The 25,779-nt window shown below is 45.7% G+C and overlaps 1 protein-coding gene across 3 annotated transcripts in view; it reads left to right on the top strand.

Moving 5' to 3' along the window:
* The first annotated feature begins 1,472 nt into the window (after positions 1-1,472).
* SLC6A13 (solute carrier family 6 member 13) overlaps positions 1,473-25,779 on the top strand; it is a 42,302-nt gene continuing 17,995 nt past the window's right edge. The window contains exons 1-6 of one of the 3 annotated variants that reach the window (XM_013046491.2): positions 1,473-1,659; positions 2,910-3,103; positions 3,982-4,112; positions 8,690-8,896; positions 21,574-21,708; positions 24,975-25,115. In XM_013046491.2, coding sequence (XP_012901945.1) covers positions 3,081-3,103; positions 3,982-4,112; positions 8,690-8,896; positions 21,574-21,708; positions 24,975-25,115 — 637 coding nt within the window. In that variant the 5' untranslated portion in view covers positions 1,473-1,659; positions 2,910-3,080. Of the gene's footprint in view, positions 1,660-2,909; positions 3,104-3,981; positions 4,113-5,912; positions 6,014-8,689; positions 8,897-21,573; positions 21,709-24,974; positions 25,116-25,779 lie in introns of those variants that run through there. The other 2 variants (XM_004773707.3, XM_013046492.1) reach the window with 2 other exon arrangements.

Raw genomic sequence — 25,779 nt, 5'->3', positions numbered from 1 at the left:
ACATTTTTTTAGTTACATGAGCTTAATTAAGAAAGTCATCTCCTTTCTGGGTATTTAATTAATTGATTAATTTACTGGGTCTCTCTCTCTTTTTTAAGTTTTTATTTATTTGACACAGAGAGAGAGAGAGACAGTGAGAAAGGAAACACAAGCAGGGGGAGTGGAAGAGGGAGAAGCAGGCTTCCTGCTGAGCAAAGAGCCTTATGTGGGGCTCGATCCCAGGAATCTGGGATCAGGACCCAAGCGGAAGGCAGAGGCTTAACAACTGAGCCACCCCAGCACCCCACTGGCTCTCATTTTTTAAGAGGTCATACTAGTAATCTCTGTTATCTCTCCTGAACAGATGGGGCCCCCAAATGTGGGGGCACCCGCTTGGGGGGAAGCCAGCAGTACAGGAGGTGAGGGAATTCACCGGAGGCGGAACAAAGAAGTTGGAGGTTTATTGAAGACAGGGGAAGGGAGCCGAGGGCAGGATAGCAGAGGAGGGGCGGTGTGGTACGAGGCAGTGGGTCGGGGCTGTATTTAAGGGGAGAGGGTGAGGAGGTATGGGAACCTATGGAATCCTCCTTTTTTGGTCCAGGTGTAAGTAACACATTCGTCAGCTTGGGCTTATGGGTATCTTGAGGTGGGTCACCCGATGGGCCTGTCTGTATTCAGCCAGCGTGGTTAGGGCTCTGTGGGGGTTCCCATCATTCAAGCCTCTTGCCCCAAAGTGGCATCTACATCTGTTTCAGAGGTTTATTCTGAGGATAAAATTAGATGGCACACGTGTAGCACTCACTCAGCACAGTGCCTGGCACGTTGGAAGCGTCCAATAAATGAAGAACAGCGACGACTGCTATTAACATTCTTCGTCTTAAGTTTTATTTCTTTAAGTCCTTGGGCTTCGAGAGTTCAGGCTATCCTCCCTGGAATCCAACCCAGCACCTGAGAACAGACTTCCGCGTGTTCAGGACGCCTGTCGTCCCAGGGATTTCCCCAGCGGGATCCAGTGCTTGGGCAGCAATAGTCAGGGAGCAAAACATGAAAAAAAGCCTTTTTTATTTTAAATTAATTTTAGACTGAAGGAAATGTTGCAAAAATAGTACAGTTTCCGTCACCATCTTATCCAACCAGACCACGATTGTCAGAACAGGAACCTAGTGTGGGCGGAGCGCCATCAGCCTGAAGGCCTTCTGTACATGGCACCGGTTTTGACACTGGTCAGTGGCCCTTTTATGTTCTAGCATTCAGTCTAGGACCCTTGGGAGGATCCCAGGGGACATGTGAATGTTACTTCCCCTCGGTCTCCTGAGGCCTAAAACAATCTCTGTCTCCTTGTCAGTTATTTGGTCCAGTGTCCCCCTCTGGCTTTGTCTTAGGTTTCCTCATGACTAAACTGCATTTTTGGCAGGAGCGTGGTTGTGTTTTTCTTAGTACATCATTTCCTCGGTTCGTGATATGGATAGCAGTATGTCTTATTACAAGAGATGCTGGCCTGGGCCACTTGGTTATGGTGGTTTCTGTCTGACGTCTCCACCATGAAGTGACTCTCTCTTTGTAGATAATAAATATCTTGGAGGAGATGCTTCGAGACTATGTAAACTTCTCACCCATTCATTTTAGCAGTCATCGGTAGATCTTGTCTCCACCAAGGATTACAGTGGGGTTTGTCTAGTGGTGAGTTTCTATTTCTTGCTTTCCTTCTACTTTTATTAATTAGAATTCTACTGTACAGAAGAGCTGCCCTTTTCCTCCCATTCATTTATTTGATTGATTATTTATTTTATTAGCATGGGTTTGTGAATATATTTCATTCTTTGGGTTAAAATCCAGTACCATCCTTATTCACTTTGTGGCTTGAATTGTTCCAGTTTTAGCAAAACTATAATTTGTGGAGTTGATTCCACTTGTTCTTTTCTTTTTTTCTTTGAAAAATTTTATTTATTTATTTGACGGACAGAGATCACAAGTAGGCAGAGAGGCAGGCAGAGAGAGAGGAGGAAGCAGTCTCCCCGCTGAGCAGAGGGTCTGATGCTCCATCCCAGGACCCTGGGATCATGACCTGAGCCGAAGGCAGAGGCTTTAACCCACTGAGCCACCCAGGCGCCCCTCCTCTTGTTCTTTTCTTCTCTTTCAGATATTTGAAAAGAGATCGAAAAGGTCAACAGGTTCCTCACCTCTGTGGTTAAAGAGAACTATGCCTATTAATTGTTTTTAAAGGATTTTATTTATTTATTTACTTGAGAGAAGAGGGAGCAAGAGAAAGCACAAGCAGGGTGGTGGCAGAGGGAGAAGTGGACTCCCCGCTGAGCAGGGAGCCTGATGCGGGACTCCATCCCAGGACCTTGGGGTTATGACCTGAACCAAAGGCAGAGGCTTAACAACTGAGCCACCCAGGTGCCCCAGTGCCTGTTCATTTAAAGATCTCTCTCCACTTTCTTCATTAACTCATTCCAATGTTGAAACTGGTGTTGCTCAGAAATATTCTTTTCGAAATGAATCATGCTCATTTGAAAATTTTTTTACCCTTGTGCCACTCCTAGTAGAGAGAAAAAAAAATGCTGGCAGAGTATATAATGGCATATTGACATTGCAATATGCCGGGATCAACGGGCTAGAAGCCAAGACCTGCCAGGCCCACTTTCTCCATGGTTCACTCTATTTCTGTTTGAGGACCACATCCTTCCATTAACCTAACAGTCCGAGTCTTAGAACCATCACGGCCTCTTGAGTGAGAACTCTTGAAAACTGACTCTCATGTTCCCTATTTTCAGGTTTCCTGACCCGGGAGGGCAAAGGCTGATGGCTAAGTGAGGTAGAAGCAAGGCTAGTCCTGCCTGATTTGTGCTAAACCCCAGACAGGGAGTTGTGAGCCACTGTCACTCATTTACCAGCGATTTTCTTTCTTTTTTTTTTTTTTTTACCAGCGATTTTCAAACGTTGTAAAAATTGGTCAACCTAAACAGGGCAGAAGACTTACAGCACCAGTTCCTACTTTACAGAGAAAAAGAAATTGGGGATAACAAAGATTTGGAGAGGAACAAAACAGCAATCAAAATGATAATACGTAGGAGTGCCTGGCTGACTCAGTCAGTGGAATGAGCGGCTCTGTCTCGGAGATGTAAGTTTGAGCCCCACGGTGAGTGTACAGATTACTTAAAAAATAAAATATTAAAAAGGTAAAATGTAAGTGGTTATGTAAAAACAACAGGATCAACAAGCAAAACTGAACATTCCTTTGTACAAGGGCAGCAACTCTAAACGACTCTAATTCAAGGCTGAAGGAACTCAGCCTGATCCTGATGGTGCCCTGGTCACTGGGAGTCTTTCCTGGAAACAGGGAACCCTAGTTCTTGCACATAGAGCGCGTAAGAGAGGCTGTGCAACATTGCTGATGGCTGTCTGGTGTCCTAACTTAGAATACTATTCCTATATCCATCTGAGGTTCAGTACACTCCAGTTACCTGGTCATTTTAGAGCACAAATACTAGAGTTTGTAATGATTAGCAGCTCAGTTCATAGGTCATTAGTAAGTAGCACTTGATGGTAAGTAAAAACAGAAGTTAATAGCATTACCTTTGAAAATGGAGTTTTTTGCATGAGTTTGCAACCTCTCTGGGAGAACACTTTTGGTCTCTTGTTTAACAGTTAAATAAGATGGAGGGATGGTCAGAAGGGGAGAGAAGAGCAGCAGAAACACAGGAATAATTGTCTCTGCGAGGCTCCCTGGGCTTTTTTTTTTTTCATAGATTTATTTATTTATTTGAGAGAGAGAGAGAGCTGAGCTGGCAGCCAGGGATGGGGTTCGATCCCATGACCCTGGGATCTTGACCTGAGCTGAAAGCAAATGCTTAACTGACTGAGCCATCCAGGCACCCCCAGGCACCTTTGTGTATCCCATTCAGTCATCCACCCCAAGCCCCGCCCCCAGCCCCAGACTCTTACAGTCTGGCCTGAGCCCAGCTTTGCTCAGGGGTCTCTGGATCTCATCTCCTTCAGGAAACCTTCCCTGCTCACTGTGAATGATTTCCTAAGGATCAATACCAGCTACCATTCGAAGGCTTGCTACCCATGGACTGGGCCCTTCACATATGCTCGTTACCTGCCAAAACCTCACTCAACCCTGCAAGGTAAGGAGCAGGCACACCTTTTTATAGATTTTTCAAAAGCAAGTTGTGGTGTTGTTGTTTTTATAACGTTAGTTTTTTAAATTTTTTTAAAGATTTTATTTATTTATTTGACACAGAGAGAGACTGTGAGAGCAGGAACACAAGCAGGGGGAATGGGAGTGGAAAAGCAGGGGGAGGGGGAGAGGGAAAGCACACTGCCCACAGAGAACCTGAGGTGGCGCTGCATCCCAGGACCCTGGGATCGTGAGCTGAGCCAAAGGCGTTTGCTTAACCCACTGAGCCACCCAGGCGCCTGAGAACAAGGTTTTTGAGCAACAAGGCCACAACACGGAAAGTGATGGAGCGGGGACTCCGCTCTGGACCATCTGGCCTCGGCACCCAGGGCGCATCCGGGCCCAGCATGCATCCCACGGGGCGTTCGGTGTTGGGCCGGTGCTCTGCCGCCCCACTCTGCTCCTGCCCTGACGCGGAGTGCGAAACGCCGGGGACTGGACGCTGCCGCCTCCTCTTCCCAGCCAGCTCTTCCGCTTAGGATGAGTTTAGGGCTTAAGCTTGGCACTTTCTTCTCTTTATTGGTTTAAAAAATCGTTAAAAAAAAAAAAATCGAAACTAGTACATTGTTTAACAATCCAAAAAATCGAAAACAGAAGTGAAAAATGTCCCGTACTTCATGTTTCATTTCCGGGCCCCAACCCTACTCTCCAGATAGAACTAGTATTAATTGTTTTGACTTTCCCATATGTATATAAATGCGCAAATGAGGGGCCAGGATGGCTCATTCCGTGAAGCCTCTGACTTGGGCTCGAGTCATGGCCTCAGGGTCATGGGATCCAGCCCCAGCTCCGCACTGGGCCACTGGTGGGGCGACCTACTCAGCGGGGAGTCGGCTTCGCCCTCTGCTCCTCCTCCCAGCTCCTGCTTTCTCACTTTCAAATAAATAAATAAAATCTTTAAAAAATCTGTGTGTGAGGGCGTTTTTCTGACTTCTCAGATTTCTATAATCTACGTATTTTTATTCCTTTTTTTCTGACAAAAGTCTCCCTTTATTGAATTTTATGCCTATAATTTTGCCAGTAAAACAAAAAGTAAAAAATAAATAGTAGCGTACAACCTGCAAAAATGATAACTGATTTTTTTTTCATTCCATTAGTGTATTTTTTTATTGAGTTATAGTTGATTCACAACATGACATTAATTTCAGGTGCCCGTATATATCTTTATTCCTTTTTTTTTTTTTTAAGATTTTATTTATTTGACAGACAGAGATCACAAGTAGGCAGAGAGGCAGGCAGAGAGAAAGGAGGAAGCAAGCTCCCTGCAGAGCAGAGAGCCGGATGCAGGGGCGGGATCCATCGTAGGACCCTGGGATCATGACCTGAGCTGAAGGCAGAGGCTTTAACCCACTGAGCCACCCAGGCGCCCCCATGTATCTTTATTCTTAATCATGGTCCACACCAAATCATAAACTGCAGAATGCTTAGAGAAATGCACATTCAATTTACTGGGCACCTGACCAAAGGAACACCTATTCCTGATGGGAGTATAGGAGCGCTGGAGCCAGAGAAAGGGTGGAAGGCAGAATCCCTCTAAGGAGACCCTGAGGTGGCCAGAGGAAAGAGCTTGTGAGGTCTGGGGAAGACTGCCTGCTGCCCGGCCTCTCAAGCAACTGGCCTGACCTGCCAGGGTGCGCTCGCACTCCCCGGGCTGTGAGTTGTCTGGTGCTCAGGGGAGGGAACGTGGAGGGGGGCAGGCAGGAGGCGGAATGTGGGCTGGGCCAAGTTTAGAATTACAAGTGCGGCAGAGGAGTTGGAACCACACTTTAAATAGCCAGCACCTTCCCCTTCCCCCTTAGATCATTCTTTCCCCCACCCCACTGGACCTCTGGCAGCAAGCACACTAAGGTTGGTGACATTTTCTTCTCTCTCTCTCTCTCTCTCTCTCTCTCGCTCTCTTTTTCTTCTGTTTCTGGGTCTCAGACTACAGGTTGGTAAGATCATAGTTCGTACAACCCAAGGATTTTTTTGGTTCTCCTAGAAAACAGATCTTGCCACTTCTGTGTGCCTGTGCAAAGACTAGATGCTATATTCTGGGCTTTCTGAAGGTTCAGTGGCCATGGACTTGAGGGCCCATGGGCTTTAGAGGATAAGAACCCTAGACTGAGAGGAAAGAAAGCCTTTCTTTTCTGTGAGATGAGACAATGAACACCTCTTTGGCAATACTGAAAGAAAATAAAAATCTGAGTACTGTTATTCTACGAGGTGCTTTCCTTTATATATATCTAGTGCCCCACTTAGTCCTTCTTGCTTTCACAGATGAGTGAATGGAGACTCAGAGTAGTTAATTCACTTCCCCAGAGTCAGACAGCGAGTGGCACAGCGCAGAGCTAAGGTCTGTGCCGGGCTTGACCAGCTCATGACCTTCTAACTGCAGCACACTACCTCTGAGAGGCACCTTCACAAGGCCAGGGACCCAGGAGAGGCCTGCGGTTTCTTCTAGGGTCTGGGAGGATGAGGGAGGGAGGGAGATAGCATTCCACCATTGGAGGACTCCCATCGGATGGTAAAGAGAGGCTCAGGATGAGCATGAGGCGTTAGACAAGCTTCTTGAAAGGACTGAGGAACCTTCTCGGGACCAGCTGGTTGGGTTTCTCCTTCTTAGCTCAAGATCTCTGCAGCCTATTCCCTAATTTATCAAATGAGTGAAGGTGCCTACTGTTCCTTGACTTTCCTACTGTTCCTTGTTCCAGTCCCTGAGGTGGCCCCCCCCTGGGGAGGCGGAGCCATAGGGGAGCCTGGGCAAGATGAGGCTATCCCTGAGAAAGTTCTGTTAGCATGAATTTTTCCTGAGGTGTATGAAAAAGCCCATTTGCCTTCTTTTCCAGAAAAGGGAGTTATCAGGAGGGAGTTATCAGAAGATGCTACTGAGACATGCTGATCAACCTGGGTAGCCAATGTAATCGAGAGATTTAATGGAAAGAGCAGGGACAGAGTTGGTTCAAGTCCCGCCGATGCCATTATCTCGCTGTAGAGCTACAGACATGTTACCTAACCTCTCTGAGCTGCAGCTCCCTTATTTACAAAGCAGAACTAATACTGCTTACATTTCAGGGTGGCTGTGGATTAAAGGAACCAAATATCTGTAAAGTGCTTAGTAGTAATTGCTCACTAAATGTGAACCATGTCCAGTCTTATCTTTAATCCTGGTAAGAGTCTAGAATAGGGTAGGGAAGCATTTGGACCAGTGTTTCTTTATTTTTTTTTTAATTTTTAAAAATTTAAAAAAGATTTTATTTATTTATTTGACAGAGAGAGAGAGATCACGAGTAGGCAGAGAGGCAGGCGGAGAGCGAGGGAGAAACAGGCTCCCTGCTGAGCAGAGAACCCGATGATACAATGCAGGGCTCGATCCCAGGACCCTGAGATCGTGACCTGAGCCGAAGGCAGAGGCTTAACCCACTGAGCCACCCAGGCACCCCACAGTGTTTCTTTACTAATTTCATGTTTTCTTCTCTACTGTAACAGATTCCTATGTGTAACATCACACAGACAAACACACACACACACACACACACACACACACACACACACACACGAGCCCATAGTTCATCTTTCTTTTATGTTGACTTCTGAGAGACAAGGAAGGATAGCTGAAAAAATCAGCCCATCTTCTGCAGAATTCCAGGACCCCCTCAGCCTTTCTCATTCCTTGGGAAGGATTTTTTAAGAACTTGCTTTTATTTAAATAGTACAAAATAAATCATGTTCTTTGATGAAAATGTAAAAATGGAAATAAGGAAAACATTCCTATATTCCAACCATGGAGAGAGAACCATTTTGGTGGCTATCCTAAGCTTCCAATGCATACGCTTTATGAAATATTTCCAAACATAATGGTATCAAGTATGCTCTTTGATAACTTTTCGCTTCACATATTGTGAGCACTTTCGTTTCATTACCTTTTCTTCTGCAATACAATTTTTGATGATAGTATAAGGCTCCAGGGTCTGTATGTGCCATAATTTATTAACCTATCTATCGCTTTGGGACCTTACGTACTTTCTAATTTTTTGCTGTTGTAAATAATGAACATCTTCAATGCCAAATCTTTACCCACAGTCACAGTTACTTTGCTAGACTAAATTCCTGCAAGGGAAATTGGTGGCCTTGAGGATCTTTTCAACTGTCCCCAGCATACAGAATATAGACACTGAAGGTCATGGTAACACATTCAAAGCGAGCCATAGGCTGGCAGAGAGGAACTTAGACAACCCAGGGGCCATGTGGATTCTTCCATATCCACAAGCCCCCACCCAAGAGGATCTGCCCTGTGTAGCACATGCCTGTACCTCAGTCTCCATGCTTTCTTTCTGAACAGGAAAGGAAGATACATTCTCTGCAGCTATTACTCAGCTGTTACCAGTGAGAGATGCTAAGGAGAACATGGGTCTACAGGCAAGGGGGTAGGAATCTACTTTCTTCCAGTGCACTCATTCCCTTGGGAATCTGCCGGTGAAGGAAGGGGAAGCCTTTCTTCCCAGGATTCCCAGCAGTTAATAGAGCACTTTGCTTCTTTTCCAGGTGGGATGGATAGCAGGGTCTCGAACACAACCAGTAATGGAGAGACAAAGCCAGCATACCCAGTCATGGAAAAGGCGAAGGAAGATGGCACCCTGGAAAGGGGACACTGGAACAACAAGATGGAGTTTGTGCTGTCAGTGGCTGGGGAGATCATTGGTCTCGGCAATGTCTGGAGGTTTCCCTATCTCTGCTACAAAAATGGGGGAGGTGAGAGCCACTGTGCCACCCCACACACCCCTGGAAGGAGGATGTCTCCATCTCCCACACGTACTGCCCCTCTGGGGAGTCCCATGGGTGCACAGAAATGCTGGAGTTGGAAAGACCCTTATGGGTCAGGAAGGACACTGCAGACCTAGGAGATTGAGACCTAGACACATTATGTGACTTTCCCCAGGGCTTTTCTATGTTGCTGTGGCACCCTAGGAGTATGAACGTAGGTTTGGAACCAGACAGATCAGAGTTTGGACCCTGGCTCTGCTACTTAATCTGTGTGTCATCTTGGGCGAGTCATTTAAGCCTCTCAGAGCCTCAGTGGCTCTCCCTGTAAATTAAGATAACAGTACCTGCCTTGCAAGCTGCCGTAAGAATCAGTGGTCACGTAGGTCAGGAGCTTAATAAATGGCAGCGATGTTGGAGAAGATGTTGCTACTGAACTGTCCTGTGGTCCTGAAACTCCTTAGTCCGTGTCTCCCTGTATTCCTCTGGCCTGATGCCATTCCTGAAGGCAGTCATTACCCAAGCCCTCCCAGTGTCATAACCTTTGATACCAGCGGCTCTCCCTGAACTTTGCGGGCAGGTGGCATTAACTCCAGGTTCTTTTTGGCTTCCTGCTCCCCCCACCCCATTCCAGCCCGCTGGGGGCAGCTCCGCTCCTGCCCGGCAGTGGTGGTCATTCTCTGACCAGTACCTCACTTTCAGGCAATCCCAGCCCTCTGTGGGAGAGCTCAGAGGGATTTCTCAGGTCCTGAAGCATTCTGGGTGAGCAGTAGGTTAGGAAGATCTCCTTGTTGGTGGGTAAAGCATACAGGTGTTGGGGCTCCCCAGATCCAGTTTGGACGTCTGGGCTGGAGGAAGGGGCAATGGGGAGGTAGGTCACGTGGGGAAACGCTGAGGGCCGTGGTTATTCTGTGGGCCACAGGATTGGCGGGTGCCCCAGCCTAACACCTGTCCTTTTCCTGGGGAGTCGGACGCTGAGGGCCGTGGTTATTCTGTGGGCCACAGGATTGGCGGGTGCCCCAGCCTAACACCTGTCCTTTTCCTGGGGAGTCGGATCCTCTCAAATGCATGGAGCTCCGCCTCCCAGTGGTTTTGGACAGGGGAGGTGGGAGGGCTGGCTTGGCGCTCTGAAGTCTTGGAGTGCTGTTCTCAGGATCGTGGCAATTGGTGGCCTGGCCTTGGAGTTGGAAGTTAACTTGTATGTTTCCAGAGGGGAGGGATGGGCTGATATGTCCTTTCTCCCCCCGGGGGATTTCTGGCCAGCAGCCTGAAATCACAGGACTTTGTTCTGTGCGGTGTGTGAGGGAAGAAAAGAGGTCTTCCCACTTCCACCCCAGCCTTGGACACTCCACATGCCTCCCTTCAGTGAGCTGGGTGGAGGGACGAGGCTGGTCCAGGGCGGAGGAGGAGTCTGGAGGCTAAGCTGGGTTTTGGGGCTCTGTATCTGGAGCCTAGTAACCAGCTTAGCTCCTCACATGGCAGGAAGATTAGGAGGTGAGCAGCTTTCCCCAAGCCTCTCTGGAATTGGGTAAAGGTTGGCCTGGGAATTAGCGGGAGTGGCACGAAGAGACGGGAGGGAGTGATTTTCAGTGATTTCTGTTGCAAAACCACTGGGACTGAGGAAAGGGAAGCAAAGGGAGCTGTGACCAGGAGCAGTGTGTGTGTGTGCATGTGTGTGTGTGTGTGTGTGTGTGTGTGTGTGTGGTGAGGGGGGGCAGAGTGTGGGCTCACCCCATTGAGGGGAGCTTGTCTGGCCGTGTTTGGATCTGAGCTCTGCCTCAGGGCTTTGTGGTAAGTGCGTGCCGGCCCGGAGAGTGTGAGGCTGGCTTGGGTGGAAATGCAGGCCCAGGAAGAGTAGGGGGTCCCTTGGTTCTTGCCATGGGCTTGTGAGGGAAGGGGGTGGGTGTGCCAGCTTGTTGGCGGCTTCTTCCCTGGATAGCCTTCCAGCGGTGCTGATTCTGACTGGGAGTGGAGACACCTTTTCTGTGTCCTGGATCCAGTCAAACTGTTTAATCCCTAACACTGCCACCCACAGTCTCTTCCCTTGATCAAACGTAGCGCCTTAGGACTCGTCTTTTCCTTGATGGACGACAGCAGCTGGAGGGAAGTGTTCTGAGGGTCTTTGGAGCTAGAGGCTGATGCTCAGGTTTGCTCTGAAGGGCATGAGTCATCCAGGGCCACCGGGTAAATTAATGGAAAGCCTCCTTTGCCAAGGTAAGGAGGACTCACCTAGGATGTGTGGGGTCTTTAGACGGACAGGCCTGGTTTGTGGTGCTCCTTGTGGTTTAACCTTTCTGTCATCATTCAGCTCCCCTCGCCTTCCTGGGAAAGCAAGTTCCTCCAGGGAATGGACTCCAACACTTGCTCTTCTCACCCCCTTGTCTGGCAAGGAACAGACTGATGCCTCTTTCTGACAGGACCCTTTGTTACCCGTGTGGGGCAGGAAGGTGAGGAGAGTGGAGACTACTTACATGGATTCCACCCTTCTTCCTCCTGGTGTAGTGATTTTACTTAAACCCATGATTCTCCAACTAGGGATCCCTGGGGACTCCTAGGGGATGAGAGGAATGTTTTGAGCAAGTTCTGGAGAAAGATGCTGGGGGCACACTGGGGTGAACCGTGCTCAGGTAATGGACCCTATCAGACTGCTTAGAGGCCCTTTCTTCAACTTCCCAGACTTAAACAGCCCCTTTGGGACTTGGGGCAGAGCGAGAAGATACGTTAGGCGGGCACTTTTTATCCATATTTGTTCAGTGATGAGGTCAGGAATGAAAAAGTTCCCCAAACATATTTTTGTTCTAAACTTACATATTTTTTGTTCTAAACCGACGATGTCTTCTCTGATTCCTTCCAGCTTTAACATCTGGTAGATCCCAATTTGAAGTGACTTCCCGAGCAGAGAAAGGGCTGAGGCAAGAATATGATAGAAAAGCAGGTGAAATTAAAAAAAAAAAAGAAAGAAAGAAAAAAGAAAAAGAAAAAGCAGGAGAACAGTGAAACACTATAGTCAAAAACCAGAGAAGCTGAGAAAGTAATAGAAAGAAGCTCATCTCAAATCAAAAGCAGCTAGTAGGCTCTTCAGGGAGATGGATGGGAGCCTTGCCTGCCTCAGCCGTCTACTTGGTGAGCACCTTCTCTGCTGTCCAAAACCTGGGGCCTGCCCACCCCTAATGGCTTTCTAGACTCTCCAGTCTCAGCCAGCCATCCCAGCACACAGCCCACACAAGCCCTGACCCTGACCATGTCATTTAAAGCAATTATTGGCTACATTCCATTTGCCCAGCATTCTTCTAAATTGTTGGCATCCGTGTATAAACAGAATAGAACAATTCCCTGTCCTTGTGGGGCTTACATTCTAGAGGAGGGAAACAGACAAGAAACATACTAAATGGGAAAATTAGACAGTATATCAGAAGTTAAGGAGTGCTATGGAAAAAGACCAAGGAGAGCTGGGTAAGGGGATCAGGAGTGTGTGCGAGGGGTGGAGGGGAGGGGGCACTGAGAACATGTGAACCAAAGTTTGCCAGGAGTGAGAGAGTTGGCTGTGTGGCTCTTGAGGGTGAAAGTGCTCCGAGCAGAGGACACACAAGATTTAAGAGTCGTAAAGCAAGAGGCTGACTGGCTGGTTTGAGGAGTTGTGAGGAGGGGAGTAGATAGAGGCTGGGGTCAGGGAGTGGCAGATCGGGGAGGTCCTTGTCAGTTACTTTGAGACTTTGGCTGTGGCTCTAGTGACGTGGGGATTCAGAGCAGGGTTTTGAGCAGGAGTGACATGATCTACATTTTATTATTTTTAAAAAGATTTTATTTATTTGGGAGAGAGAGAGAGAGCGCGCACCGGGAATAGCAGAGAGCACAAGTGGGGAGGGGCAGGGAGAAAAGGGAGAGAAGACTCCCCACAGAGCAGGGAGCCTGCCATGGGGCTCGATCCCAGCACCCTGGGATCATGTCCTGAGCCGAAGGCAGACACTTAACCTACTGAGCCAACCAGGTACCCCATTTCTTACAGTTCTTACATTTTGAAAGAATCTCTTTGGCTGCTGTTGGGAATGGAGTGTATAGGTGTCAGGGAAGAAGCAGACCGGTCACAAGGCTGACAGTGTCAGCGTCATCCTTGATTCCTCCCATCCCCCCCAACCCTCAAATCTACCTGACTACCCAGATTCTGGGTGCTTCTGAACATGAACCTTCAACTGGGTTCTCTACACCCTGGCTGCTGACAGGGTGAGTTCCTCAACACCCAGAATGCTTGGGACTGGTGACCCCCCCCCCAACCCATGATGTAGGCAGAATCAGATACTTCTTGTCACCCCCACTGATGCTTTCTGGTCTCAGCAGTCCCAAGGGGTACAGCCTGAGCACTGGGGAGGAAGGATGAGCCCTCCACTGTGATGGAACAGGTATTCAGAAGAAAAAAAGGAGTTGCATTTTGGGAACACTGACTGGAGCTATCTCTTAGCCATCCAAGGGGAGCTGTCCGCTAGGCAGTAAAACACAGAAGTCTGTGGTCTGCGAGGGAGATGCAGATGGGAGATATAAATTGGTGGGTGATTAGCCCTTTCATGGCGAGAAGAGAGAACAAGGAATGGGGGAAGGGGAGGAAAGAGCAGGGGGCAGATAAGGAGACAGCAGTGCAGAAGGATGACCACCAGGACCGTGAAGTGTTTTGGGAGGCAAGGGAAGTGATGAGGTCGGAGGGGCCGGGAAGGACAACGACATCAGATGCTGCAGAAAGGTCAAGAAGGGTACGGAGGAGACTGGAGTGTTGGCTTTGGTGGCATGGGGGCTGTTTGTTGGTGATCTCGTAGGAACGGTCGCTCCGGGAGGCCGGGGCAGTGACTGCTTCTGCTTGCAGTGGGTTCGAGGTAATGGGGGCAGAAGAGAATTAGAAATAAGAAGTACGGGTTATTTGGGCAAAACTTGGGAGTGGACAGAGTACATGTCTGCTGTGTGTTCTCCCTCCTGGTTAGGAGGGAGCCAGTGTGAGTGCTAAAGAGAAATGACAATGTGCCCTGTGCAGCCAGCGGTGCCGGTGCTGGGGCTGGGTCTCTTGCCTGGGAAGACCGGTGAACATTTGATCTAGCTCTCCTGCTCTCCATCCTCAGCCCCCTGGAGGGAAATGCAAACATGACTTCCCACCGAGGCTTGTCCCCTAAAGCTCTAACCATGGGGATGAGAAGTCTCCAGAGAACCCAAAAGGCGTGATGTTGGGGGGAAGGTGGTAGGACAGGGTTTTGGTAAGAGGATTCAACTCTGCCAGGAGGGAATGTAAATTACTTGCCCACCAGTCTCAGCCCAGTCAAAAACATCATCCGCCAACCATTTTATGCTTAATTTATTTTTTAGAAAAAATTGATTTTTGTATTTATTTTTACAATTTTATTTTTAAGTTGTCTCTACACACAATGTGGGGCTTGAACTTATGACCCCGAACAAGATCAAGAGAGCCATACGCTCCTCCGACTGAGCCAGCCAGGTACCCCTATACTTTTTTTTTTTTTTTTTTTTTTAAGATTTTATTTATTTATTTGACAGACAGGGATCACAAGTAGGCAGAGAGGCAGGCAGAAAGAGAGAGGGAGAAGCAGACTCCCTGCTGAGCAGAGAGCCTGATGCGGGGCTCGATCCCAGAACCCTGAGATCATGACCTGAGCCGAAGGCAGAGGCTTAACCCACTGAGCCACCCAGGCGCCCCATGTACCCCTATACTTAATTTCTAAGTCAAGTTACTGAAAACCAGGAGCAGAGGTCAATCGTGCAAGGAATCATTGGTTTTTGCTAGTCATAGAACACCAGCTGGAGGTCACCTTGTGTGAAGACAGATGCTTCCTTGATCCTTATCCCCCTCCAAGCCCTCCTCCCTTCTGATCTTCAGTCCCCGGACACCCAAACTCTTCATGGAGCTTCAGCTGAGCTCTCTCTAGCTCCCTGGACCCTGGCTACTGGCTGACCAAGTTCCTCCACCCCTGGAATGCCTGGACATCCCACATGCTGCTACAACAGAATGTCCCACAGCTGGATTTCTAGGAATAGGGATCTTAGAGCAGCAGGCTATGGAGGGAGGGCAGCCCTAGACCACAGGGACAGAGGCCATAGGGACACCAGGGCGAGGAGGATTAAATAGTACCTGGCCTCTGGGAGGACTGATCTCCTTGATGTTGCTTGTTAGTATAAAGAACAAAGGGAAATGATGAGTGCTTTTTTCTCCATATAAGAATAACGATTGTGATTTTACTAGTGTGTGATGGTTTGTTAACCACTGTCAGTTAATGACTCGGCTCCCAGCAGTGGTCAGAATAGTGTTGCTTCTGGCATGTAACAGGTCATGGATGCTCACCACTGGGTAGAATCTTATCAGTTTAGGCTTTTTAAATATTTGCTGGAATATTACAGAAGACACCACAGAATGGGTTCCTTTGTAGAAGAGTGGCCTGCAGAATGATTCCCTTCTAGGTTGGACATGGGGCCTCCCCCATCTTACAGGGAAGCATGCCAGGACCCTTCAGAATTTGGGGAAGGAGACTAATCTGCCGGGATGGGGGAGCAGATCACTGAGGTCTAGGATCTCTAGGACTAGCTCCATCTTCTAATCATGGTGACCAGGGCTTGGGTAGGGAAAGAGGCTGGGCCTCCATAGGACCCCCAAGTCTGCACCCGGGCCCTCTGGGGCCCATCACTCCCTTGACCCCTTCCCCTTGTAGGACCAGTGTCTCAGCTTGTCAAGTGTGGAACTTGCCCCTTGTGGCCAGCTGCCCACATGCTCCAAGAGGCAGAGGACTAGGGGAACAGAGCTGACCATGGAACCCTCTGTGGTTAAACATTGGCTCAGATTATTGGGAAAGATCAGGTAGCATAAAGGTGGGGAGGAGGGGCTTGAATTGGTCTGAAAATTCTCTTTCTCTCTGTCTTTCTATCTCTCTCTGCTCTCTTTCTTTTTCTGCCATGTTTTCAACTCTAAGCTGTAACTGTTCAAATTGGCTACTGAGTTCTCTCTTCTGGAATTTTCTTTTCCTGCTCAGTAAGTTTTGGATTGATTTATGGACTTATTACACCATGGAGTTTATGATCTTTATTTCTTTGCCCTGTGGGAATCAGGTGCTTTCCTCAGTGGGACGTATAGACATGTAGACTACAAACCAGAGATTTGGAAGGTGAGGGACTGCAGAATGCTAGTCCCCATTAACTTTCATTTTCAAACAGTTTTATTAAGATATAACTGATTTACAACAAAATGTGCCTATTTAAAGTGTACAGTTTGATAACTTTTGACATGTATACACCTATGAAACCGTTGCCACAATCAAGATAATGAACTTGTATTGTATTCATGACTCCCTCAAGTTCCCTCCTGTCCCTTTCTCTCACCTCTCTTACCTTTGCTGCCCTGAGTATAACCACAAATGTGGTTTGGTTTTTTTAAATGTCTTTCCAGTTTTATTGAGATATTACTGACACGACATATATTAAGTTTAAGGTGTACAATGTGATGATTCAATCCGTGTTATCTTTTTTTTTTTTTTTTTTTTAAAGATTTTATTTATTTATTTGACAGAGAGAAATCACAAGTAGATGGAGAGGCAGGCAGAGAGAGAGAGAGAGAGGAGGAAGCAGGCTCCCCGCTGAGCAGAGAGCCCGATGCGGGACTCGATCCCAGGACCCTGAGATCATGACCTGAGCCGAAGGCAGCGGCTTAACCCACTGAGCCACCCAGGCGCCCCTCAATCCGTGTTATCTACTGTGAAATGATTACCACAATTATTTGACACTGACACTTCCATTTCCTCCCGTAATTATCTTTTCTTGGTGATAACACTCAAAATCTAGTCTCTTAACAGCTTTCAAGTATATGATATGGTGTTGTTCACTATAGGCACACTGCTGTGTACATTAGATTGCCAGAGCTTATTCATTTTATAGGTGCAAGTTTATCTCCTCATTTCCCCCATCCCTGAACCTCTGGCAATCACCGTTCTACCTTTTAATTCCACAGATTGGGCCTTTTTATTTTTATTTTTCTAAAGTTTGTTTGTTTTAGTAATCTCCTCACCCAACGTGGGGCTTGAACTCACAACTCTGAGATTACAGTCACGAGCTTTTCCAACTGAGTCAGCTAGGTGTCCCCAAATTTGACCTTTTCAGGTCCGCATATAACTGAGAACATACAGGTTTTGCTGGAGGCCTGAGCTCATGGTGGCTGAGGCCTCTGGTGCTCTGGTCTGTGGTTACTGGTTTGGGACTGGGACATGAGCAAAGGGACCCTGGATGATGACAAAGCTGGGATGTGAAGTCCAGAAGGGACCTGACATCACTTCTCTACTCCTCGCTTTGCTAATGAGAAACATAAAGGAGAAAGGACACTTGCTTAGGTTCCCCAGGAAGTTGGAGGCCAAAGGCAGAGGAGAGCCAAGTTCTCCTGCCATCCTGGCCAGCAGGTGGGGAATGCTGCAGCCCTTGAACATACAGTTTCTTATTCTCTCCCTGCAAACAATATCCTCGAGGTCCATCTACCTTATCTCAGCAGGCAGGATTTCCTTCTTTTCATGTCTTGATACTTAAAGCGCATTTCTTTTAAGAAACATATAGCAGAGTCTTGCTAGTTTTTGTTTTGAAGCCCCTCTGACAATCTCTGTCTTTTATTTGGGATGTTTAGACTATTTACATTTAAAGTAATTATCAGTTTAGTTTACCGCATTAAGTTTAAATAAATTATCTATTTGTTTTCTTTTTTTTAAGATGTCATTTATTTATTTGAGAGAGAGAGAAAGTGAGATCACAAGTAGGCAGAGAGGCAGGCAGAGAGAGAGGGGGAAGCAGGCTCCCCACTGAGCAGAGAGCCTGATTCGGGCCTTGATCCCAGGACCCTGAGATCATGACCTGAGCCAAAGGCAGAGACCCAACCCACTGAACTACCCAGGCACCCTACTATTTGTTTTCTATTTGTCCTATCAGTTCTTTGTTCCCCTCTTCCTACCTTTCTGCTTTCTTTTGAATTAATTGGTTATTTTTTATTATTTCATTGTTGGCTTTCTTCTTTTGATGGCTTATTAGCCACAACTCTTTGTTATGTTAGTTGAATGATGGTTTTATTTTATTTTTTGAAAAGACTTTATTTATTTGAGAGAGAGAGAGAGAGAAAGAGCACAAATGGGGGAAGGGCAGATGCAGAGGGAGAACTAGGCTCCCTGCTCAGCATGTGGGACTCGATCCTAGGACCCTGAGACTGTGACTTGAGCCTAAGGCAGACACTTAACCAACTGAGTCACTGAGAAGCCCCTGAAGGATTGTTTTAGATTTTGTGGCATGAATCTTTTTTTTTTTTTTTTTTAGATTTTTATTTATTTATTTAACAGAGAGATCACTAGTAGGCAGAGAGGTAGGCAGAAGGAGGAGGAAGTGGGCTCCCCGCCAAGCAGAGAGCCCGATGCGGTGTTTGATCCCAGGACCCTGAGATCATGACCTGAGCCAAAGACAGAGGTTTTAACCCACTGAGCCACCCATGCACCCTTTTTTTTTTTTTTTTTAAGATTTTATTTATTTTGTGGTGTGCATCTTTAATTTATCACCATTCACCTTCACGTGATATTCTATTGCTTTACATGCAAGAACCTTACAATAATGTATTTCCATCTCTCTCCTCTTGACATCTGTGCTCTTTGCTACACATTTTACTTTTTCATATGTTATAAACTCCACCTCATATTGTGTAACTAGTCAGTCATCTTTCAAAGAGATTTGGGTGATAAGAGAAAATTCTTAGATGCTTATCTATGTATGCAGTTACCGTTTCCAACATTCTTTGTTCCTTTGTGTAGCATCGTATTCCCCTCTGCCTGAAGGTCTTTCTTTAACCTTTATTATCGTGCAGGTCTTCTAGGGATGGATTCTTTCAGGTTTTGCTTGTCTTAAGAAGCATTACTTCACTTTAGTTTTTGAACAGTATTTTTATTGGGAGTCTAGCTAAAAGTTTCTTCTTTCCTTCAGTACTGGAACTAATGTGCCCTCTTATTGCTATCTTCTCGTTTGCATTGTTTTCAGTGAGAAATTTGAGGTCATCCTATCTTTGTTTCTCTGTACATATGTGTCTTTTTTTCTCTGATTAATTTTATTTTTTTTAAAAGGTTTTATTTATTTATTTGACAGAGATCAAAGTATTCAGAGAGGCAGGCAGGAAGATAATCAGGCTCCCTGCTGAGCAGAGAGCCCAATGTGGGGCTCAATCCCAGGACCCTGGGATCATAACTTGAGCTGAAGACAGAGGCTTTAACCCACTGAGACACCCCATAATTTTATTTTTATTTTTTAAGATTTTATTTATTTATTTGTCAGAGAGAGAGGGAGAGAGAGAACACAATTAGAGGAAGCAGCAGGCAGAAGGAGATGCAGGCTCCCCACTGAGCAAGGAGACCAATGTGGGACTTAATCCCACGACCCTGGGATCATGACCTAAGATGAAGGCAGATGCTTAACTGACTGAGTCACCCAGTTGTCCCTCTCTGACAATCTGCTGCTAAGATTTCCTCTAAAAAACTCTTAGTCACTGGTTTAAATAACTTGATTATGATGTGCCTTCTTATAGTGTTTTTTATGTTTCTTATCTTGAGGCTCATATAGCTTCTTGGATATGTGGATTTATAGTTTTCATCAAATTTGGAAAAAAATTTGGAAAAATTTCACCCATTATTTCTTCAAATTTTTTTCTGACCCTCCCTCCCCATCTTTTATCTCTTCAGGGACTCCAGATGCTAGTATGTCAGACTTTTTGAAATTGTTCCATAGCTCACTGACACTTTTTTTTAAACCTCTTTTTTGTTTTATTTTGGATAGTTTCTACTCTGTGGTTCAAGTTCACTAATCTTTTCTTCTGCTGTTAATCTGCCATTAATCCCATCCAATTTATTTTTCATCTCACACATTGTGGTTTTCACCTCTATTTTTTTTTTTTTTTTAAAGTAGGCTCCTTGCCCAACGTGGGGCTTCAGCTCACAACCCCAAGACTGAGAGTCACATGCTCTACGGGGTGAACAAGCCAGGTGCGCCAGGGGTTTTCATCTTCAGACATTTGACTTGGGTGTTTTCAGTATCTTTCACATCTCTGTCTAACATTTTGACTATATGGAACACAATTATAATAAGCATGTTAGCGTCCATATCTGCTTATTCTAACATCGGTTTAAGTATGGGTTGGGTTCCATCAACTGATTTACCTGCTCGTTATAAGTGATATTTTTCTGCTTGTTTTCCTGGTAATTTTTACAAAAGTTTTTATTTATTTCTTTGTGAGAGTGAGAGTGAGTGAGTGCGGGGGGAATCAGAGGGAGAGGGACAAGCAGACTCTGTGCTGAGTGTGGAGCCCAACATGGGGCTCAATCCCATGACCCTGAGATTATGACCTGAGCCAAAATCAAGTTAGATGTTCAACCAATTGAGCCACCCAGGCTTCCCTTTCCTGATAATTTTTGATTGGACACCAAACCTGGTGATTTTTGCTTTATTGGTTGCTGAGTATTTTTATATTTCTATATATATTCTTTTAAAAAAAGATTTTATTTATTTATTTGACAGAGGGGGACACAGTGAGAGAGAGGACACAAACACGAGGAGAGAGAGAGGGAGAAGCAGGCTTCCCGCTGAGCACGTAGCCCCATGCGGGGTTTGATCCCAGGACCCTGGGATCATGACTTGAGTGGGAGGCGGACGCTTAATGACTGAGACACCCAGACACCCCCTACAAATATTCTTGAGTTTTGTTTGGAGCTAGCGAAGTTATTTGATACTTTCGGGGGTTGCTTCCGAGATTTGTTATACAGAACCAGAGTTGTGCTCAATCTAGGGCTAATTATTCTCCATTTCAGTGGAAATGCCTTCTCTTTCCAATGCCTTGTGAATTCTGGGACTCTCCAGTCTGGCTGGTGGGAGTCAGCCCTTCTCCCAGCCCTCTGTGAGCGCCATTACTCTCCATCTTTTGAAATGGTTCTTTCCCTTACCTTGGGTAGTTTCCTCAGACATATGTACTTATTTTTTATTGGACCAGCCCTTAGTTGAAAGCTAGAAGTGGACACCCTGCAGATATTTGGATCTCCCTCTCTGTGCAGTTCTTTTTTCTCTGGTACTCTGTGAACTCCTCTGTCTACCTTGGCAACAGACAGAGGTTTACAGTGGAGAAAATGCCAGCATTTCCAGCATCAGCACTCTTGTCTCAGCAGAAAGCCAAGCAGAAAGGATTGTGAAAACCGAAGCAGAAAGGATTACTCAAGGGAAATCTGATTTCAATCTGCTCAAAGTCTCTATCTAGCATTCAAAACAGTAATTTCCTTGAAAAGAATTATAGTCTGTGGGCTATGTTAATGTTCTGGGATGTCCATTATTCAGTGAGCTCCTAGCTATTGGCACAGTTATGGATAATTGAAGTCCTAATTGATGTTTGATGGGGAGCAGATCATGGTAGGTATAGATTGAAACTTTCAGAGTGTAAGAAAGGGCTGGTCAGGTAACTCGGTGACTCTTGATCTCTGCTATGGTTCCAGATATCTGGAGGAATGTCCCCCACAGTTTTGCACATCCCGCGCCCCTGGGGATTCTAAATGGCAGTGCGGGGTGGTAATGGGAGGAGATGAATGTGGATCACAAGGAGGCTAGTGCTGGGTAATGGAAAACCTGTTTCCGACCCACAGGTGCCTTTTTCATCCCCTACCTCATCTTCCTCTTTACCTGTGGCATTCCTGTCTTCCTCTTGGAGACAGCGCTGGGCCAGTACACTAGCCAGGGAGGCATCACAGCCTGGAGGAAGATTTGCCCCATCTTTGAGGGTGAGTAGCCTTGTGCCTGATTCCAGGATATCTGCATACATGGTTACAAACTTTATTTGGGATGACTGAATGCTTTGGTAGCAGTGCTGGTTGACCTAATACTCTGTGTCTTTATGTTAAACCCTCCACTTGTAGGCCCAGTGCTGCACTGATCTATCAGAGAATGGAGAAGATGGGGCTGAGGATGGAGAAAAAGATTTCAGATTAAATAAGTAGAGTGCAAAGCTATTTTAGCTATATATTTTACAAATATACAACAAATGATTTTGTATTTTTTCAAAATGTTTAATTAATTGCAAGACATTTAAAAAGAGAATTTTATTTTATTTATATTTATTTATTTAAAAGATTTTATTTATTTATTTGACAGAGAGAGACACAGTGAGATAGGGAACACAAGCAGGGGGAGTGGGAGAGGGAGAAGCAGGCTTCCCGCCAAGCAGGGAGCTTGATGCAGGGCTCGATCTGAGGACCCTGGGATCATGACCTGAGCTGAAGGCAGATGCTTAATGACTGAGCCACCCAGGAGAACCAAAAAGACAATTTTAAGTGACAAAAAAATACCAGTAACAATTCTACTGTTTTGACAAAATAGCTATTTAAACATTAGTGTGTTTTATTTCAAAATTTCTCTCTATATAGGATTTTCTTTAAGTTTCTATTTTGAAATAATTATATATCAGAGAAAATTGTCAAACTAGTAGAGAGAGGTCACATGTACCCTTCACCCAGTTCTCCCCAATGGTAATGTCTTACTTAACTATAAAAAAAATCACAACCTGGAAATTGATATTTGGCACTACCCACAGACCTTATTCAAATTTCCCCAGTTTTCTATGCACTCATTAGTGTGTATGTGTGTGTGTGTGTATAATTGTTATTTTTATCACATGTAGATTTATTTAACCATCACCACAATCAGTATACAGACTGTCCCATTATGACATGCCACTGTCATGCTACGTCTGCCCCTTCTTGCCCCATCCCTAGTCCCTGGAAACCACTGATTTGTTCTCTATCTCTATAATTCTGTCATTTTGAGAATGTTATATAAATGGAATTGTGCAGTCTTTACCTTTTGAGATTAGCTTTTTTTAGTCAGTACAGTCCCCTTGAGATCCACCCAGGTTCTTGTATAAAGAGTTCATTCTTCTTTATTGCTGAGTATTCCATGATATGGACATACCACAGTTCATTTAACCATCACCCACCTTAAAACCTTTGTGTTGTTTCCAGTTTTAGGGATTCATTTCATTAATTCTTTCTCTCTGTATAGAGCTTACATATGTATTAATCCAGGATATACACAGTTTATGTCCCCACTTTCCAGTTAGTGTTATTTTCCATTTTCTTTCTTTCCCTCCCTCCCTCCCTCCATCCCTCCCTCTCTCTTTCTTTTCCTTCCTTCCTTCCTTCCTATTACCCTTTCCCTCACTTCTTCCCTCTCTCCCTCCCTTCCTTCCTTATTTTCTTCCTTTCATTCTTTCTTTCTTTTTTTTTTTTTTTAGAGACAGAGGGTGGGGGAGGTTAAGGGGGAGAGGGAAAGAGAATCTTTTTTTTTTTTTTAAAGATTTTATTTATTTACTTGACAGAGAGAGAGAGAGGATCACAAGTCGGCAGAGAGGCTGGCAGAGAGAGAGAGGGGGAAGGAGGCTCCCTGCTGAGCAGAGAGCCCGATGTGGGGCTGGATCCCAGGACCCTGGGATCATGACCTGAGCTGAAGGCAGAGGCTCAACCCACTGAGCCACCCAGGCACCCTTGAAAGAGATAATCTTCAACAGGCTCTACAGCCAGTGTGGAGGCTGATGATTCAGGGGTCCATCTAATGACCCTCTCATGATTCTGAAATCATGACCTGAGCCGAAATCAAGAGTTGGGATGCTTAACCAACTGAGCCACCCAGGCACCCTTATTTTCCATTTTCTATATAACAATAATTTAATGATTGCATAAGCTTCAATGGAGTGGATATATCATAATTTACTTAACAGTTCTCTGTTTGGGGCTTTTGGCTTATTTTCAATTACTTATAAAGCTGTTATATTCTGCTGTCTTGTGAATTTGTTAAGATAGTTTTTTCTCTCTTTTCTCTGGATTATTTCATTGGGATAGATTTCCAGGATTAGGATCACTGGATCAAATGGACAATCAAGTTGATGTCTCCTGGTCTGGCTTATTAAATTGCCCTATGCAAATGTTATACTGATTTTCCATGTCATTATGCTTGAGTAAACACCTTTCCCCCGTATCTTTCACAACTCTGGGTATTTGCGGTTCCCCAACTTGTCTTCACATTGGAGTCACCTGGAGACCTTCAAAATATCTTGAGGCTTGTGCCCTGCCCCCAAAGATTGTGATTTAATTGGTCTCAGGTCTGGTTTGGGCTTTGAAATTTTTAAAAAATATTCTCAGGTAACTCTAATATGTGGACAAATTTGGAAATCACTGAGTTACATCATTTGTAAAAAATTTCACTATGGCTATCTATGCGGAATGGTACTTCACCATCGTTTCCTTTTGCACATCTGCAAATATTAGGGAGGATCTAGTTGTATTTTCTCCCATGTGAATTTTCTCCCATGTGAATACCTGCACTTTTTTTTTTTTTCAAATAAGCTCTGTGCCAAATGTGGGGCTTAAACTCACAACCCTGAGATCAGCAGTTTCATGCTCTATGGACTGAGCCAGCCAGGCTCCCCTGTTCTTGCTCTTACCATGTATTTTTATATTTCAAAAAGACATCAGCTTAATTCCAGGGAATATTTACTATTGGAATCTTCAAGTTAGTCTTAACATTTAAAAAATAACTTTATATTTTTTTTTAAAGATTTTATTTATTTATTTGACAGAGAGAAATCACAAGTAGATGGAGAGGCAGGCAGAGAGAGAGGGAAGCAGGCTCCCTGCTGAGCAGAGAGCCCGATGCGGGACTCGATCCCAGGACCCTGAGATCATGACCTGAGCCGAAGGCAGCGGCTTAAACCACTGAGCCACCCAGGCGCCCTAAAAAATAACTTTAAATCAGTGAATTTTCAGAACCGATAAAGGTGGAAGGACACAGGGAGCCCGGGTAGAGGGCAACGGAACGCAGGGAGAAAAGCCCCTTGTCACCTGCCAGGGAGGCAGAGGAGAGAGCCGGGCGCCTGGGCCCAGTGCTGTCTAGGGCTCTGACAGTGGAGAGCAAATCCCCTCCTGGACGGGGATGGGGGGGCGTGTGAGAACTCTGTCCATGGTCCCTAGCCCAATTCTGCAGTTTTGCCCTGCAGGCATCGGATATGCTTCCCAGATGATTGTTGTCCTCCTGAACATCTACTACATCATTGTCCTGGCCTGGGCCCTCTTCTACCTCTTCAGCAGCTTCACCATCGACCTTCCCTGGGGAAGCTGCCACCACGAGTGGAATACAGGTAAGGTCATCCCTGGCGAGTCCCCTTCCTCTTGCCGCTCAGCCACATAAACCAGGACTGGGATTATCCGGATATCCCCGGCATCCCATCCCCAACCTTAACTTGGGACATTCTAGATAATCCGCCAAGTAGGTCACAGAAATCTTGTATCAAAGATCAGCATGAGAATTCACCAGCATCACAGGCAAAATGTCACACACTAAAAAGAACGGTCTCTCAACTGTACTCAAATTTTAAAAAGTTAGTGTATTCAATTCATAGATTATGAAGTCACAGATTATGCAAATAGACCTGATTTCTTTTTATGTAGTTTAGCCATTTATTTCTTGCAGTTTGAAGTCTGATCACTTCGGTGTATGTATTGTTTGTCCGTTATCTTTGTTTCTCCCGTCTTCTTTCTGATACTATCTTGGGTCTTTCGATCTCACAGTCCATCTCGGTTTAACCAGGGAATAAGCTGTTTTGTGCATCTTCCTTATGATTTATAAACACGCTTGATTTCTCCTGTGCTTGTAAGACTGCTTGTGACTCTCTTAGAAGACAACAGGAGTCACCCGTGGCCACAGGCCTACTGAGTCGATTTGGTAGAAAGTACAAAGATTGAAAATCCCTAGGGTAGTGCCGTCCAAGAGAACTGTCTGCGATGAGGAAAATTTCTCGATAC

The sequence above is a fragment of the Mustela putorius genome, unplaced genomic scaffold (assembly GCF_011764305.1).
Source record: "Mustela putorius furo isolate JIRA1106 unplaced genomic scaffold, ASM1176430v1.1 tig00003988_pilon_pilon_pilon, whole genome shotgun sequence".
NCBI lineage: Eukaryota > Metazoa > Chordata > Mammalia > Carnivora > Mustelidae > Mustela > Mustela putorius.
Note: the sequence above shows the minus strand (reverse complement) of the source record. Positions and strands in the feature narration are given on the sequence as shown.